This window comes from Sturnus vulgaris, unplaced genomic scaffold (assembly GCF_052056855.1).
Source record: "Sturnus vulgaris isolate bStuVul1 unplaced genomic scaffold, bStuVul1.hap1 Scaffold_87, whole genome shotgun sequence".
Classification (NCBI taxonomy): Eukaryota; Metazoa; Chordata; class Aves; order Passeriformes; family Sturnidae; genus Sturnus; species Sturnus vulgaris.
Window position 1 is genome coordinate 3,539,629 of NW_028276756.1, and position 18,924 is coordinate 3,558,552.

The following is an 18,924-nucleotide window of genomic DNA, read 5'->3' on the forward strand; positions in this document are numbered from 1 at the left end:
TCGATTTTGCCTCCCGACCGTCGCAAAGAGACCTCGAGGACCCCCACCCAGGCTGACTCCCAACAATGGTTTCCTGGCCTGGCCAAGGCGGATGCTCGTGACTGTGTGCTGGTGTATTGTGTTCACTGGACTGTGCTGTTGTGGCACCAACCAGAGGTTGTGTTGTACCAACTGAGGACTGCTTGACTGTACCTGTCTCCTGCAGCACCACACAATGGTCCATAAATCTTCCCACCTCTTGGCCAGAGGCCACTCGCTTTGGAGAAGGGCTATAAAAGAGTGACCCTCAGGAAAGACCCTTTGAGATCTCTCCACTGATGAAGACCCGTCTACCCCCTGGAGAAGACCCCTGAGATCTCCCCACAGACAAAGATTCTTCTATCGGATGACCCGTGAGGACGCCCGTCTCGTCTGTTGGTAGCTATTTTCACATCCCCTTCTTTCCTTCCTCTCTCCCTATACTTTGTTTCTTATACCTCTCCCCTTTACTGTAACTGAATGGTTGGCATTTGATGAAATGCATTGCTGTTGTTGAATAAACTGATTTTCTGCTGTTGAATAAACTGATTTTGTCCCCTGCACTTTGGCTGTTTGCACCTTTAAGATCAAAAGAACCATCACGACCCCCGCTCTGCATTAATAACGGATCATGACACTACATTAATATCTACCTTTCGTTTGAAAGACAAAAACATTCAAGGGGTCTGTTCCCTGTGCATTTAAATAAAAACAAGTGCATGCTTCGTCCTCTGTACTGAGGATCCTTCCTGAGCCCTTCTCTGTCTCTGCAGGGCAGTGCCTGTGGGCAGAGGTGGAGGGAAGAGACTCCCAGCACAGCAGCACAGCCAGGGACAATGGCCCTGGCTCTTCCCACATCTGCTCTTCCCAACTCCCTCCTCTCCTTGCCAGCCCTTCTGTGGCTGTGAGGCCGCAGTGCTCTGGCAGCTTGGTCACTGTCCTGCTGCGTGTCCGTGCTGTGCCCACAGGCAGGGACAGGCCATGGGCACTGCTGGGACACAGCTGGGCTCCAGCACAGCAGCTCCATCAGCAAAGGGCATCTCCTGAGGGCAGGGCAGGAAGGCTTTGCTCTCCTCCAGAGCTGCTGTCAGCAATGTGCTCCAGGAATGCCCTGGCCAAGCACAGCCCAGTGCCTGGGGCAGAGGGGCAGTGTGCAGGGGGCACACAGCAGTGTCCTGGCACAGCCAGAGCTCCTGGGATGGACCTGAGGGAGCAGCAGAGCAGGGCCTGGGCTGTGTCTTTGTTCTGGGCACAGCCTGGGAAGGTGCCCCAGGGCGATTGTCCCACACCAGCCCCTGCAATCACCACACCCAGCACTGGCCTCTCCCCCAGCTGCACGAGGTTGTTTGTCACTGCATGGAGGGACACCAAGTGACCAGGCCAGCAGGCCATGTTTGCTCTGTACTGAGGAGATTTCAGCAGTGCATCGTGTGTGTGTGGGGAGATGAACCCGAGTGAGCACAAACACCATCATCAGCACTCGGGGGTGGCACAGTTCTGGTGGCACAAACAGTGCCTTGAGGCCACTACACTCTGGGAAATCACCTGAACTCATTACTGGGCTGTGGTTAGGATTGCATAGAAAGAAACATTCTGGCAGGGATGTTCCAGGAAAAAATATTCAAGGCAGCTAAGGACTGCATAAAGAGACCATTGGAATGGTAGGTTTTTGGGAAGAAATGAGAGCTGCCTCCCTTCTGAACCACCCTGAGGACCTGGACAGGGTTGTGCTGTGCTCTGGGCACTGACCAGGAGCTGAGGGATGTGGAAAAGGCCTTTGGAGTCAGGGATGCTGACAAGGCTGGGCAGTGTCACTGTGAGACCTCTCTCAAACCCCTTAGAAAGGCCAGAGCCATCCCAGAGGGTCCTGGGCACTTGGGAAGGGCAGACATGGAACCAGTCTGCAAACAGAGCATGGAGGGGCACTGGGACAGTCACAGACTGGTCAGGCTCAGCAGGGAAGGGCAGGTGGCAAATCCTCCTGCAGCCATTCCAGGCACTGGCAGCACAAGGCAGGGATTGCAGAACCCCCGTGGGAGGGAAAAGAAGGGGATGTTGTGTGCCCAGACTTTAGCCAGGCCTGGGACATGGTCTGCTGTGCTCTCCTCAGAGCCAGATTGGAGAGAGCTGGGCTGCAGGAGAGGAACATGGGGTGGGTGGGAATTTGGCTGAACAATGAGGGCCAAATGTCATCCATGGCACAGAGTCCTCTTGGCAGCCACTCCCTGGTGACATCCCTCAGTGACCAGCCCTTGACCACCAGTGTGGAACATTTCTATTATCTCTACATTGGCATGAAATGCACTTTCAATTCTTTCGTGGATGCTGCCAGGTTGCAGGGAGTCTGTGACCGTATTCATCTGGTTAATGGTGACTGCAAAATGTAATTTGGCAAAATGACTGAGTTGGGTAAATTTCTCTTGCCATCAGGTGTCAACCAAGCCACAAAAAAAGGTTGAATTTTGTATCAAAAAAAAAGGCAGTTCAATACCCGAAATCAAACCCAAACAAAAAAAACAAAGCAAGACCCACCTGCAACAACAAAAACCCCACAAACCAAGCAACCACAAAAAGCAAAGGCCATACACAGAAGCAAAGCAAATCCACAGGAAATCTCCTAGCAGCAGAAAATACTTAACCATATTGTAGCAGGAGTGGATTCTGTATGTGTAGGTGCTGTTTTGAATAAAAATGTTCTTAAAAAAGAAATCAAATCCCTACACCCCTTGCCCATCGCTTCTCTCAGTTTATTGCTGATCATGATGTGCCATGGAATGGAACATCCCTTGGGTCATCCAGCCCAGCTGTCCCATCCCTGTTCCCTCAGGAACACTTGCCCACCCCAAGCCCATGGCTTGGAGGGGCTAGCAGACACACCTCGTGGGATGAGCACTGTGACAAGGACAGGAGAACAGAACAACATTTACACTGATCAAGGGCAGAGAACAGAACAGCACAGCCTTGGAGAAACAGATAAAGGATGTAGCTGAGGAAAACAGAAGTCATACAAAATGCAAGGAAGATGCCAGATTAGGTCTACAAGGCTGATAAAGCAGAAAGTATAAAAAACAATAATATTGCCCTCACTCAAAAGTGGAGGTTGAGAAGAAGCTCCCTGAAAAGGGCACTGGATGTTGAAGACAGACCCCAAAGAACCATATAAGGACTTGTGATAAGGAGTGTAACCATGTCCAGTAAATTCAAAGAAAGTGGGGATAGCTAAAGTGTATGTAACCAGTGTGTGTGATAAAACCTCTGTTCATTCAATGCTCAGTGCACTCGAATGGAGGAAGTTTTGCCACAGTGACTACCATGATCTAATAAAGAATATTTGTTTTCAGATATTCAAAACTGTGTTCAAAAGTTTCTGTCCTGTGGGTTTCAGTGTCAGTGCTGTCCTTGACTCCATTATGACCCTTGCACAGTTTCACAATGGCCCCTTGGTTCCATGGGGCCCTGCTGTGTCACAATAAACCCTCAGTGCCAAGAGATTCTGGAGTGTCACAATGGTCTCCCTGGTTCAAACACGCCCTGGAGTGTCACAATGGCTGCTTGGTTCCATGAGCTTCCATAGTGTCACAATGGTCTCCTTGTTTCTGCAGTGTCATAGTGGACCCTCGGTTCCATTAGGTTCCTAAATGTCACACGTCTCCTTGGTTCCATGTAGCCCTGCTGTGTCACCACAGCTCCTTGGTTCCATGAGTTTCTGTGCTGTCAACAGTGGTTCCTTTGTTCCAATGAGGCACTGCTATGTCACAATGGACTCTTGGTTCCATGAAGATCTTCATTGTCACAATATCCCCTTAGATCCATGGCCTCCTTGGATCTGCTTTGTCATAATGGACAATGCAGCCCCAATATGTCACAGTGGCCCCTTGGATCCATGAGGCCCTGCTGTTTCACAATGGATCCTTGGTTCCATAGGTTTTGTAGTGCAATAATGGACTCTTTAGTTCTATGAGTTACCCTGCTTTTAGCAGTGCTTTCCTTAGTTCCAAAAAGACCCTGCTGTGTCTTGATGCACCCTTGGTTCCATTAGAATCTCAGGTATCACAAAGGCTCCTTGGTTCCATGAGGCCCTGCTGTGTCACACTGGTGTCACTCTGTACCAGGTGGCCCTACAGAATCACCATGGACCCTTGGTTCTATGAGGTTTCATAGCATCCCAATGGTTGCCATGGTTACATGAGTTTCCTTAGTGTCACAGTGGTCTCCATGGGTGCATTAGGCCCTGCTTTGACACAATGGTCCCCTTGCTTCCATCGAGGTCCTGCTGTGCCACAAAGGACCCTTGGATCCATGAGGCCCTGCTGTGTCAGAATGGATTGATTTCTCCATTAAGTTCCTTAGTGTCAAAATGGTCTCCTTGGTTCTATGAGGCACCATTGTCTCACACTGGACCTGTGGTTCCAGGAGGTTCCATAGTGTCACCATGGTCTCCTTCAATCAGCAGTGTAACAATGGATCATTGGTTCCATGTGACATTGCTGTGTCACCATGGTCTGCTGGGTTCCATGATTGCCCTCAGTGTCACAATGGAGCCTTGTTTCTGTGAGGCTCTGAACTGTCACAATTGTCTCCTTGGTTCCATCAGCCCCCACTGTGTCACAAGGGTCCCCTTGGTTCCGTGAGGAATACAAACTTTTTGCATAAACATTGAGCAACATCTGCTTAACACCTGGGAACATCTGTCTGCATTCAAACACGAGGTTAAAGGTGAGAATGGCACCAGCAGCTTCCATCTGCAACAGAGATCCAAGGAAAGGACAGGGACAGAGAATTCAGCTGAAAGACTCAGAGAATTCTGCTTACAGAGATATTTTCGGGTCACAAATGTCATCAAGCTGTGTGACACTCCAGATGCTCATGGAACCAAGGACCAGTGTGACACAGCAGGGCCTGATGGAAACAAGAGGCCATGGTGAGCCTGCAGGGCTGGAACACCCCAGAACACTGAAATGCTGGGGGTGACCAAAGGTTCCTTTACTTGAGTTTAGTGCACAGGAGAAACCCCAGACAGATATTCTCAAGAGGTCAAAATGACACAAAATTTTACTAGTAAAGTATAGAAAATCAAGGAACTTTGGAAAAGGATTTAATACAACATCCAACTCAATATAAAACACTTACCATAGCAGGAACTTCATTAACTTTTCCCACTTAACCTCAAAACCTTTAAACAATTAGGTTGTTGCAGTGCCCAAAACTCTTCCATATTAAGAGTATTAGAAGGAAAGAGAGACAGAAGGACAGAAGTTCTATAGACAGACACACACATGGCTCCCAACCCCCAGGGTTCCAGTGTGGGTGAGACACAGACCCCAGGAGAAGGCAGGGTATGGACCATGGGCTGAGTGCCTGCTCTGTGTTTTAAGCCCCTGGGTCTTCGTGGGCCTCCCCCAGGTGGGACTTGTGATTGCTGGGGCAATCAGAGCCTGGGTCAGCACCACCCCACTGTGTGACTGATTGACAGCTCATCCCCAGGTGTCTGGGACATTGATCTCATCCAGCCTCTGACAGTGACCATGGTGACACTGCTGAACCTCATGGAACCAAGGGTCAGTGTCACGATCCGCTGTTAATACAGGTGAGATTCGTGAGAGTTTGTTTTTGATCTCAAAGGTGCAAAAGACAACGTCAGGGGACAAGTCAGTTTGCTCAAAGCAGAAATGCACTTTTATTGAGTGCCAACAACTCTGTTTTGCAATCACAGGAGAGTTAAAGGAAACAAAGTAAAGAGAGAGAGAGAAAGAGGGGGATAAGGAATAGCTACTGAGAGATGAGATGGATGTCCTCGTGGTCTGGCCCAACAGACTCCGGTGTCCTCGTGGTCCCAGCCAATAGACTCATCTTCTGTGGGGAGATCTCAAAGGCTTCTCCAGAGGTCACTTTCTTATAGTCCTTTTCCAAAGCGAGTGGAGTCTGGCCAAGAGGTGGGAGATTTATGGGCCATTGTGAGGTGCTCGAGACAGAACATGCAGTGGTGCTCCGAGAAGCAGCTGTAGGTGCAGTACCTGTTCAAAGGCTCTGTACTGTGGACAGCACAGCAAGCACAGAGCACCAGCAAACAGTCCCTTGGCCAGCATCCACCTCGGCCAGGCCAGAACTCCTGTCCAGAAGCGGGTGGGGGCCCTTGGGACAGCCTCTATCCTCGCGACAGTCGTGAGGCAAATGAGGGAAACTCCAGACCAACTCTTACAGGAGCCTTTGCTCCCCATTTTTCTCTTCTGTCACAATGGTCTCCAGCGCTCTATGAGGCTGCAACATGAAACATGAAACAATGGATATTTGCTTCCATGTGATTCCACGGTGTCACAATGGTCTCCTGGCTTCCATGAGGCCCTGCTGTGTTTACAATTGACACCTGATTCCCCAAGATTCCATGGTGTCACTGTGCTCTCCTGTGATTCATGAGGCTGTGCTGTGTCACAATGGACACTTGCTTCCTCCAAGGCCGGAGAAGTCCCAGTGGCACTGGGTTTCCATCAGGCCACTCTTTGTAACAATGGGGCCTTGGTTCCATGAGAATCCATTGTATCACAATGGTCTCCTGGGTGCTATGAGGATGTTCTTTGTCACAGTGGAGCCTTGCTTGCACGAGCCTTGGCAATGACCCAGTGGCACATGGGTGCTATCAGGCCTTGCTGTGTCACAGTGGACACTTGCTTCCATGAGATTCCATTCTTTCACAGTGCTCTCCCATATCCCATGAGGCCTTGTTCTGCCACCGTGGAGTCTTGTTTCTACTAGGCCTGGCAATATTTCCATGGCTCTTGTGTTCCGTGTGGCCCCTCTCTGTCACAATTGACCCTTGGTTCCATTGCATCCCTATGTTTCCATGACCTGCCCTGTGTCCCAATGGACACTGGATTCCACAAGAGCTGGCAGTGTCCCAGTGGCACCTGTCTCCTATTCAGTCCCATTTTGTCAAAATAAAGCCTTGGTTCCATGAGATTACACTATATTACTCTGTTCTCCTTAGTTTCCTGAGCATCTGATGTGTTCACAACTGACCCTTGGTTCCTTGAGATTCTACTGCCTCCTTGGTTTCATAAAGCCCACATTTGTCACAACAGTTCCAGGATATTCAATTGCATCACAATGGTCTCCACCCCTCTATAAGGCTGCACTGTGAAACAGTGGGCACTTGGTTCCATGAGATTCCATTGGGTAACAATGTTCTCCTGTGTTCCATCAGGCCTGGCTCTGTCACAATGGACACTTGCTTGCATGAGCCTTGGAAATGTCCCATTGGCACCTGGGTTCCATCAGGCCCTGCCCTCTTGAAAATTTACCTGTTGTTCCAGAACATTCCATTGCCTCACAATGGTCTCCTTGGTTCCATGAGGCCCCTCTGTGTCACAATGCAGCCTTGGTTTCTTGAGATTTCCTTGTGTCACAATGATCTCCTGTGCTCCATTATGCTCCATTAGTGTCACACTGGACACTTGGTTCCATGAGCAGTGGCAGTGTCCCAGTGGCACCTGTGTTCCATGACACCCTGCTGTGTTAAAACTTCCAGTTTGTTCCATGAGATTCCATGGAGTCACAATGGTCACTTGGGTTCCATGAGGCCCTGCTGTTCTGACAATTGACACTTGGCTCCACCAGATTCCGTTGCCCCACAATATTCTCCTGGGTTCCAAGAGGCCCCATTTTTTGTGACTTGATCTGTCTCAATGGACTTTAGGTTCCATGAGGTTCATTGGTGTCACCATGGTCTCCTTGGTTCCAGGAGCCATCACAATGTCACAACAGAGCCTTGGTTCCATGAGGTTCCTGCAGCAGGACTTCCCCTATGGCCCAGCAGAGCTCATCTCTTCTGTCCATCAGCTGGGGCCATCACTCAGGGCATCTTCCCCCTCTCAGGAATTGCTGAGATAACTGTGATAGGTTGACTTAGGAAGAAGAAACTCAGAAGAGATTCTTCCTAAGGGAATTTCCTCTGTGGGGGTTGGGATACCTGCAACAGCCAATTAGAGAAAGTTAGTTTGCTCCGTGAACACACATTTTGAGGAAGGTAATCCGGAACTGACTCTCTTTGTCTTCCGGCGGCTGAGCAGGTAACATCAAGGTAACATCAACCCGAGCTTCCCCCTCCCTCATGTGGGGGGGGAGGCTCGGGAGGCCGCTTGGGCCCCGTTTGCCAACGAGGGGGACCCGATGGCCGGGGGGAGGAAAAGTTGTGTGATGAGACCTTCACGGCTTCCTCCTCCCCGGGCCTGCAGCTCTGGCGTGGGGGGGAGGCCGACTCTTGCTGCTGCCGGCCGGGCCGGGGCTGCCCAGGTGGCCATGAGCAGTGTGGGGCTGCAGCCCAGCCCCAGAAAGGCTGATTGACACCTCAGCCGCCCCCCCAGCACGGCCTGAGCTTGGCCCAACTCTTGTAGTTGTGTTAAACTTTAACTCTTTAGTGCTCAGATAAGATTTGCAAAGCCTCCAGCCTTTCCTTTGAATATGAAAGGGAATAAGAAGATTTCTGAAGTCAGTGATGTAAAAGCTAAGTTTTTAAGATGGAAAGAGAATGAGAAGATGCTGAAATGGCTGAAAATCTCTTTTGTGAAATTGTAGGAATGAACTGATGTACTGAATATTCCTATAAACCATGGAAAGAGACATGGGGGGATGGAAATGTTCCATTTAATAGATGATTTGACTAAAGAGCACCTGTGTTGAGAATTTCTGTCCTGAGAAAAGAAGGGGATTTTGGTTTTCTGAAGATGAAGCCTGAGCAGAGATAAAGGAGACAAAGAGAATCTTTGCAGTTGAACATTTCATTCTTAAAAGTAATACCCCATGGGACAAACATGGCCCACATCTACAACTTTGGGACGGCTGTAGAGTTGGGAGGAGCGTCACGGTTGCAGGTTCCCGGGCGGATGCAAATCGTGAAAGATAAAACCACAAGAGAACTGGTTTTTTCCTTCTTGTGGGAAAAATCCCTACAACTTCAACAAGAAGAAGCTTCTCTCTCCAGAAGTGAACTGAGAAAGACTAAATTGGGCACTGACCGAAGTATTTGTTATATGTCTGTTTTGTTGTTATGAAGATTGGGAGAGGGAAGGAAGGAGTGATCTAAAAAATTTTATTCTGAATTTTTTTTTCCCTCTCTTTATGTTTGTGTAGTTAATAAATTTTCTTTTATACTCTCTCAAGTTTTAAGCCTGCCTTGCTCTTTTGCTCCTGGTTCTGTCTCACAACAAGAAAAATAAGTTTATTCAAATTGGCAACTCAAACTCAAGACATTAATTTGGTGCGTTGGCCGGGAAAGTCAAAATTAAACCAAGACACCAGGGACTCAGCACTGTTGAAAAATCCCAGCTCTACAGAGACGGGGCAACTGAGAGGCTTTTAAAATATTTTCTTCCATTATCAGAAGGATGAAACATAAGAGGTGTAAAACTCCATGCCATTCTATCAGAAGCCAACTTATTTCCTCGTTATTAAACCTTAGAAATGTTTCTTAGCCTATTACCTTTTGCCACATAATGGTACTAATAATTCTAATACCAATCACCTATTATTTTACAACACATGATCTTGCCAAAATGCATCTTTCACAGTTCTAATTCTTCAAAATATCTGATCTTTTTGCAAGGCCATTGTTTGAAACCTTTTTCTAGTTCCATCTCTCTCTCAGCAACGTCTTCTCTATTCCAGGGCCATTCTGAGTCAGCACACCTTATCTCAGAGTTTGCATACACATGTACAAGATTGTGTGAGCTTTCAGTCAGGCTTTGAGAATCCTTTACAAATCCATTTCTCACAAATATCCATCACAGAATGCTGCAATCATCTCAGACAACAGTAATAAAATACATCTTTGAAAATAGGAATGGATATTTCTAAGAAGGCCTTTGTCATATTTCTCCATAACTTGGTTTGAAAACATTCCAAATGAACTGCATCAGACCAGAAGGAAATCAAGGGAGAATTGTGTCTTGCTGGAAAACCTCTGAAGAATTCAGTCAAAATCGAACTCCAAAGTTTCTGATACCATTTATGGGTCCCACTGAGGGACACAACTGAGAAAGTGTCCCCAGGTTCCAGTGAGAGCAGGAAATTGGAGGCAGAGATGAAAGGTGGTGTGGGAAATGCAGGCATGGAGAGCTCTCAGGGCCTGGTGCATACAGGCTCAGAGATTGAGATGGATCCAAGGTTTGACCCAAGACCTTGGAGAAATCTTGGACAATCAGAGCATTAAAAGTAAAATAGATATAAAACAAGAATATAAGTTTTTAGTTTAAGTAGAACTATGTTTTAAGCAAACAGAAATATGCATTATGTAAGCAAAGCAGTATGTTAAGTAAAATAGTAAAAGATTGTAAAGCTTAGCAATAGAACCCGTTATAAATTTAGTTAGAAGTTTAAGATATATCAGTGTAGGTTTGTGAACTGTTATAGGATTGGTTGAAAAATGACACATTACTGCAAAGCCATGAGAAGGAAAGCAATTAATGATTGGTGTAAAAGGATGCTGGCAAACTTCACAGAAGAATTTGATTGGCTAAAAACTAACATAAGGCATTGTAACTAAGAATGAGGAGGCTTCTGATAGTTTGGTGTTGGATGTAACAGCTTTAATGTCTCACCCTTCTATGAGACTGACACCATGAGGCCATAAACCATCTTTGACAACGTCTCTCAGTTGCCACATCTCTTGTAATATCAATCTCCCAATACACATTTTTTTACCTCAGACATGACTAATGAAATCAATAGGGAATTATGGACACCAGGTCTATCCTATTAAAGTCAATAGGGATTTAGGGACACCTGGTTTATCCATTGAAGTCAATGGGCTTTTGCTGAAATTTGGTCCTAAAATGGAGAAATTTGAGGAAAATATTGGGCTGAATTCTGGGAGTTTCCACTCCAGGATTGGAGTGCTGATGCTCTGGATGTGCTGGATGAATTCCTGGAGGCCAATTCTAAATCCCTGATCCCTCACCTGTGGTCCATGCTGGAGCTGGGCCTCCAGATAAGCCCAAATATTTCCATTGTCAGCCTGAAATCTGGGAATTCTAAGCCCAAAATTGGTAATTTTACCATCCAAAATGTTGGAACATCAGCTCTGCCCACTGAAGTCAAAAGGGATTGAAGGACACCAGGTCTACCCTTGTGAAGTCAACAGGGATTTAGGGACACCAGGTCTACCCATTGATAGGGCTTGATTGGGAAGAGTTACTCTTTAAACTGGGAGCACTGGGAAGGGCTAAGGGGGGGACACTGGGGTAACTGGGAGCGCTGAAGCAAAAGTGAGGCCACTGGGAGGGATTTGTAGAGATAAATGGAGATAAACAGGACTCCAGATCTAACCCATTGAAGTCAATAGGAATTTAGGGACAGCAGGTCTACACTTTAAAGGCAAAGGAGTTTAGGGGCACCAGGTCTACCCAGTCGAAGCAAAGAGGATGTTTTTAGGGACCCCAGGAGCTTTTGGTGATCCAGGAATCCAAGGGGTAACCAGGAATATCCTGGTGATTTCAGGGGGTATTCAGGTGAGTTTTTGGGGATAACCAGGTGTAGTCTGGTGATTGTTGAGGGGGATCCAGGTGATTTTGGGCAGTGTCCAGGTGTACCCTGATAATTTTCAGGGATATCCAGGTAATTTTTGGGGCACGCAAGTGCCCTGACTCACCCTGACAGGCCAGGAGAAGATGATGGCCACTGTCCTCCCAGTCGATGTGGACACAGATGACCCTTGGCACTTGTGGGGCAGTCGGGGTGCACCCCAACATTCAGGGGTACCCCAAAACACCAGGTGAGGACATCAGGGGTGAGAGGGAGCCCTGAGTTACCTCGGGAGAGGATGCAGTGCAGGTACAGCCAGGTGCTTTGGTGCATGGGGTTTGTGAAGATGGTATTCTGCAGCAGCTCTAGCTCTGGGGTGGGCAAAGGAGGCACCCCAAAATCTCAGGGGGGCACCAGGGGAAACCCCAATATCTCAGTGGGGGCACCCAGGTATCCAGGAGTTCAGGTCTACCCAATGAAGTCATTGGGGATTTAGGAACACCAGGTCTACCCACTCAACCTGACAGAACCCACCAGCTCCCACTTTAGGTGAGGGAGGGGCTGGAATATTTTGGGGATCCTGCAAAGTTGTTGGAGATTTTTTGGGGAATCCCTCCCCTTCCTTCAGCCTTCCAGGGGGCAGTGCCCTTGCCGTAGTTCCTGGTGGGCATCAGGAGCCCCAGGCAGTGTTGCCAGGCCAAGAAGTTAAAGAAGTTGTTGCTCAGCAGGGCCCTGGTGAAGGCAAGCTCGGCCTTGAAGTCCTGCCTTGCTGCAAGTGCCCACCAGTGTTCCCAGGTGTGGACTGGGAAGGCACCAGTATAAACCATTAATCGCTTGGAGCCACTCCCGAGCTCCTGAGGCCTGTGGCAGCAGCTCCCAGTATAAACCAGTAAGGTCTCATGCACCCAAACCCATTCTCAGTGTAGTCTAGGGGCTCCTAGTGTTGTCCTGGGGCTCCCAGGTTTACACTGGGAAGGCACCAGTATAAACCAGTGAGCACTGTGGGGCACCCCTGAGCCCGTGAGCCCATGGTGGCAGCTCCCAGTATAAATCAGTAAGGCCAGCATCCCCAGAAGTTGCTCCCAGTGGAGTTCCAAGCATCTCCAAGACCCCTCCCAGTATAATCCATTACACCCCAGTTTAACCCAGTAAAATCCAGACTATCCCAGTATAACCCAGTATAAACCACTACAACCCACTCATCCCCAGCACCCCATCCCAGTATAAACCTGTATAACCCAGTATAACTCACAGTCGGCCACTAGGTCCTCCCAGTCAGCAGGGGGCACTCACACACCCCTTCTCCCTTTCTCATTGGAACCCAGTACAAACCACTAACACCCCAGCATCCCATCCCAGCACAAACCAGTACAAACCAGTACAAGCCACTCACAGTTGCAGGGGTCGGCCACCAGGAGGTGCTCGCACAGTGCCAGGTCCTCCCGGCCAGCAGGGGGCGCTGCAGTGTCCAGTGTGACCCTACAGAACCAAGGAAACCCCTGTGACACTGCGGGGCCCCACGGAACCAAGAGTCCATTGTGAGACACCTGGGCCACGTGGAGCCAAGGAACCATTGTGACACTGGGGAAACTCATGGCACCAAGGGGCCACTGTGACATTGTGGGGCCTCATGGAACCTGTGAGCCATTGTGACACTGCACGGCCTTGTGGAACCAAGGAGACCACGGTGACACTGTGGGGCCACATGGAACCAAGAGTCCATTGTGACACTCTGGAACTACAGAGACCATTGCTGAGAGTATGGAACCTCAAGGAACAAAAGTCCATTGTGACAGATCAAGGCCTCATGGAACCTAAAAGAGTATTGTGACACCGTGGGACCCCATGGACCCAAATCTCCATTGTGACAGAACTGAACTGCACAGAACCAAGGGGCCTTTGTGACACTGCAGAGTCTCAGGGAACCAAGGAATCCGAAGGTCTCAACTATTCCATACAGGGTTCAGAGTTGGGAAAGGGGAACCTCCTTGGTTGCACCCTGGCTGGCACACACTAAGAGAAGGTGTCTATTTTCATTGAGGAAATTCAGGAGTTTTAGATTGCTTCAAAATTAAAAAAAAATGGGGGAGGGGAAATTCGTTTTGGCCTGAGTGCAGCCAATTCTCCAAGCAAAGCAGGTCCCAGGTGAGTGAGGACAGACAGGATGGGGTTGGGCAGTGTGGAGCAAGGTTGTCCACACTGGCTCAAGACACAGCTTCTGTGAGCAGGCCAGACCTCCTGAGGAGAGACCCTGGATGAACATAAATCACAGAATGCTGCAATTACATCTGCTCTAAACAGAACAGTAATAAAATACACTCTTCAAAATAGGAATGGATATTTCTAAGAAGCTCTTGGAAATATTTCTCCATAACTGGATTTGAAAATCTTCCTAATGACTGGCACCAGACCAGAGGGAAATCAAGGCAGAGCCATGGTTTGTCAGGACTTGCTTGATCCCAATCAGCCCCGTGGTGCATTTGGTGCTGAGCCTTGAACCTCAGGGCCTGAGAGGAGATTGCACAAACCTTTCCAGGACTTCAATCAGAAGAACCCAAAATGTCTCAAAGCATTAATGGGTCCCACTGAGGTCCATCCCCAACACAGGCTCCTCATGGACACGTTGGAGGAGAGAACTGGAGGACAGGATTGCCCAAAAATCTCTCAGAGACTCAGAGAAGAAAGGAAAAGGAAAGTACCTTAAAAAGCCGACCTACCTTGAAGCATTATGAGCTCCACTGAGTTTTGTTACTGACAAAGGCTCTCAAGGGACTAATTAAAGCAGATAATTGGAGGCCAGGATTGCACAAAGATCTCAGAGACTCCAAGGCAAAAGCAAAACCCAAAGTCCTCTGAAAAACCTGCAGTCCCTGGGAGCATGAAGGAGCCCCCCAGGGCCATTCCTGACCAAGGCTCCCCAGGGACTCATCCCAGCAGATCCCTGAGGCCACTGGGATGTGGGGGGATGCTGAAGGCAGGACAAGGGGTGCCAGGGGCCAGCCTTGCTGGGGCTGTGCCAGGAGGCCCCAGTGGCTCAGGACAAGGTGTCTCCTCCCAGCCCTTGGTGGCACAGACCCTGCTGTGCCCCAGGGCACCAAGACTTGGCTTCTCTTTGTCCTCACCTGTCATCTCTGCCTCCAATTTCCTGCTCTGATGAGAACCTGGGAACACTTTCTCTGTTGGGTCCCTCAGTGGGACCCATTAAAACTTCAGGAAACTTTGGAATTTGATTCTGACTTGGAGTTCTTGAGAGGTTTCTTCATCTCCCTCTCCGGGACTGATGTTCAGGGCCTCAGCACAAACCCCAAGAGGGTCATTAAAATCCTTGTGCTGTATCTGTGCTGATGAGCTGGGCTGGGCTCCCTACGCAGAAGGTGATCCTGGCAACCAAGAAGAGCTTCAAAAACACATTTCTCTTCATGAGCAGCTCTTCTCCCAGCCCAGCAGGGCTGAGGCACTGCCTGCAGCCGCCCCCGGCACAGCACAGAGGCACAGAGAGCTTCAATCAGTCAGGGCTGAGAAGATGCTCAGAAGGGACTGGGGCAGAATCACTCCCAGCCCTTGACACAGGAAGCCTCTGGCTGCAGGACAATGCAGCTGCAGCTCCTGCAGTGATCTCCTAAAGCTGCAACATCCCAATGCCTGCAGACTGTGTGAGTACATTCTCTGATGATCTCTTGTGTAGAGCAGCCAGGGGTGCCCAGGGCTGAGCAGAGCAGGGTCCTGCAGCCCAGGGTGCTGTGCTGGGGCAGGGACTCTGCTGCCTGCCAGGGACAGCTCTCAGCCAGCCCTGGGAGCTGCTCCCAGCACTGGGGGACAAGGTCTAGGTGGAAGGAGACAGCAGGTGTGGCTTGGAAGTATTCTCCTTGTGTGGTGAGGATGCTGCATTGTTCAAGACTGCTCACAGCATGACATTTAACTCCAGAATATTTCTAGGTAGATTACATAGGGAGCACAGAGAGGCAAGGAGTGCATAAAAAAGATAATCCTGATTTTATATTCTATTGCTCTGTGTTGCTTAGATGGGGAAATTGCATATAGATATTGATCTCTCAGTTCATGTTGGGAAAAACTTTTTTTTTTTATCTCGGATCTTAATAAAGCAGGCAGTGACAGAAATCAGCACTTCCAGGCAACACCAGTGTCATTTTTCCAGCCTCCTTAGGTTGGTGTGATGTTGCCACCAGAGCCTGCACAAGCAGAGCTGACTCTGGGCAGTGTCCTGTGCTGGGAGGGGTCTGCAGGGCAGAGCTGAGTCCCCAGGGCTGGGCTGGGCTCTGGCAGCACTGGCAGGGCTCGGCCCTGGGCACAGGGAAGCAGCTGCTGGCAGGGACAGCTCCAGGCAGCAGAGCCCTTGGCAGGCAGTGGGGGGAAAGTGCCACCAAGCTGGGCTGGGATATTTAAAGTCCTCTCCAAACTGATCTATTCCATGATTACTTTTCTTACAGATTCCCATGCCAAGACACAAGAAATGTCCAACAGCTGCTCCATCAGCCACTTCCTCCTGCTGCCATTGGCAGACACGTGGCAGCTGCAGCTCCTGCACTTCTGCCTCTTCCTGGCCATCTCCCTGGCTGCCCTCCTGGCCAACGGCCTCATCATCAGCGCCGTAGCCTGCGGCCACCACCTGCACACCCCCATGTTCTTCTTCCTGCTCAACCTGGCCCTCACTGACCTGGGCTCCATCTGCACCACTGTCCCCAAAGCCATGCACAATTCCCTCTGGAACACCAGAAGCATCTCCTACAAAGGATGTGCTGCTCAGGCCTTTTTCTTTGCCTTTTTCACTTCAGCAGAGTTTTCCCTCCTGACCATCATGAGCTACGACCGCTACGTGTCCATCTGCAAACCCCTGCACTACGGGACCCTCCTGGGCAGCAGAGCTTGTGCCCACATGGCAGCAGCAGCCTGGGCCAGTGGCTTTCTCAATGCTCTGCTGCACACAGCCAGTACATTTTCCCTGCCCCTGTGCCATGGCAATGCCCTGGGGGGATTCTTCTGTGAGGTACCTCAGATCCTCAAGCTCTCCTGCTCTAAATCCTATTTTAGGGAACATGGGCTTCTTGCTGTAGGTGCCTGTTTAGCTTTTGGCTGTTTTGTGTTCATTGTTTTCTCCTATGTGCAGATCTTCAGGGCTGTGCTGAGGATCCCCTCTGAGCAGGGACGGCACAAAGCCTTTTCCACCTGCCTCCCTCACCTGGCCGTGGTCTCCCTGTTTCTCAGCACTGCCTTATTTGTGTACCTGAAGCCCCCCTCTATCTCCTCCCCATCCCTGGATCTGGCAATGTCAGTTCTGTACTCAGTGGTGCCTCCAGCCCTGAATCCCCTCATCTACAGTCTCAGGAACCAGGAGCTCAAGGCTGCAATGTGGAGACTGATCGCTGGAGGGTTTCAGGGACATTAAACTTCCAGAAAATAATGAAAATCACATAAATAAAAGCCATTTTATAGTTCTTGTTTGGTTAGTTGTGGGATTCTTTATCCTTTGTTTTAGTTTTTCCATATTGTCCATAAATATAAGCCTTTGCTCATGTCATTTCTCATTTTATTTCTCTCACCCTTCCCATTGGCCAGAGACTCTGTCAATGAGGAGCTGCACTCTTGGTGTCTATATATGAAAGGATCTCCCAGCAAAGTTTTCTCCAGAGATGTCCCTTTTGTTCCCTTCTCTGGAGCTGCAGCAGCAATGTCTGTGTGCAGAGCTGGGGCAGATCAGTGCTGGCACAGCAGCTGTGCCCAGCAGCAGCAGCACTTGGTGTTGCCAGTGCTGCTCCTGTGCCACTGCCCCGCTGCCCTCCTGGCCCTCGTGTTGCTGCAGGGCCTGAGTGCTCTCGGGGCCGGGCACAGCCCTGGGGGTGGCAGTGCCGGGGCTGCAGCAGGGACAGGCCATGGGCACTGCTGGGGCAGCGCTGACGCCTCAGGCCAGGGCCTGGGGGCTCCAGGCTCCTTGGCCAGGCTCTCTCCACAACACTTGGCCAGCACAATGCTGAGCACAGAAAAGCCCCGGGAGCAGCCCCAGGCTGGCCGTGGGCAGGCTGGGGGCAAACAGCATGGCTGGTGCTCTGCAAGCTCCCTGCAAGGGGGACACCCTGGCAAGGAGCAGCAGAGCAGGGGCTGATCCATCCCCAGTGTGCTGGACACCCCAGGGCAGCGTCCCAGAGCGTCCTCATGCACCTGCCAACAACATCCCCCCTCTGCAGCCCTGGCCTCTCCCCCAGCTCACACAGGAGCCGCATCCTTGCAGGCACACACACGGCAGCACTGGCTCAGGAGCCCCTGTTTGCATTGCACACAGCAGGCTCAGCACCCCCATGGTGCTGCTGTGGGGACATGGAGCTGAGTGAGCACAAATGCCATCAGCCCCTGGGGCCAGCAAGGGCTGGGGGACGCCAGGGAAACCACTTGGGTTTGTCGTGGCGTCTGAAGTCAGCCAGAAAGTTTGTTCCCATCAGCTGTGAGTTTCCTGTCCCACTGCAGACGTTGTTGCTCAGAGCCAGGGCTGCCTGGCAGCCACCCCCAAACTGCCCTGAGCATTTCCTTGGCTTCACCTTTGCTTTCTTTGCTCTTTTCAAATCAAGATTTCTTCCTATTGTCCATCCCCATCCTCTCCCCTGTAAACAGCCCATCTGTGTTTGCCCTTTCCTCTCTGGCCCCACTCCTCCTTTTAGTTTATGGTTTGGTACCATGGGAAGACCCCTTGGGGTGCAGGATCATCCTACAGGTGCTTCAGGAATTATCTTCAGGTTCCAGACCCCTCACCAGCCTTGTTGCCCTTCTGTGGACACTCTCCAGATCTTCCATGTCCTTCCTAAATTGGGAGGCCCAGAACTGGACATGGCACTCGAGGTGCTGCCCAAACAGTGCTGAGCACAGGGGAAGAATCACTGCCCTGCTCCTGCTGGCCACACCATTCCTGATCCAGGCCGGGAGCCATTGGCCTTGTTGGCCACCTGGGCACACTGCTGGCTCATGTCCAGCCTGCTGTCCATCAGTGCCCCCAGGTCCCTTTCTGCCTGGCTGCTGTCCAGCCACTCTGTCCCAGCCTGGAGCACTGCAGGGGTTGTTGTGGTCAAAGTGCAGGACCTGAAACCTGGTCTTCTTAAACCTCTTGTTGTTGTCTTTGGGCCCTGGATCCAGCCTGTCCAGGTCCCTCTGCAGAGCCCTCCTACCCTACAGCAGATCAACACTCAAACCCAGTTTGGTGTCTTCACAGTTCCATGAGGCCCTGGAGTGTCACAGTCATCTCCATGATTCCATGAGGTGTCTCAGTGTCACAATGTCCCTTTGGTTCCATTACACTGCTTGGTGTCCCAAAGTCCTTTGGATCCTTGGGCCACGCACTGTCACAATGGAGCTTTGGTTCCATGACCTCTGTGAGTGGCACCATGAATTCCT

At 50.2% G+C, this 18,924-nt stretch overlaps 2 protein-coding genes across 2 annotated transcripts in view; both read left to right on the forward strand.

Annotated features, from left to right (window-relative positions):
- The window catches only part of LOC148217326 (olfactory receptor 14A16-like), a 169,692-nt gene that overhangs the window by 67,593 nt on the left and 83,175 nt on the right, over window positions 1–18,924 (forward strand). The gene's annotated exons all lie outside the window — the stretch shown is intronic.
- Window positions 16,001–16,933, forward strand: LOC148217327 (olfactory receptor 14I1-like). The gene has a single exon (XM_088158762.1). It carries the CDS (start codon window positions 16,001–16,003, stop codon window positions 16,931–16,933), a length of 933 nt encoding a protein of 310 aa, XP_088014888.1.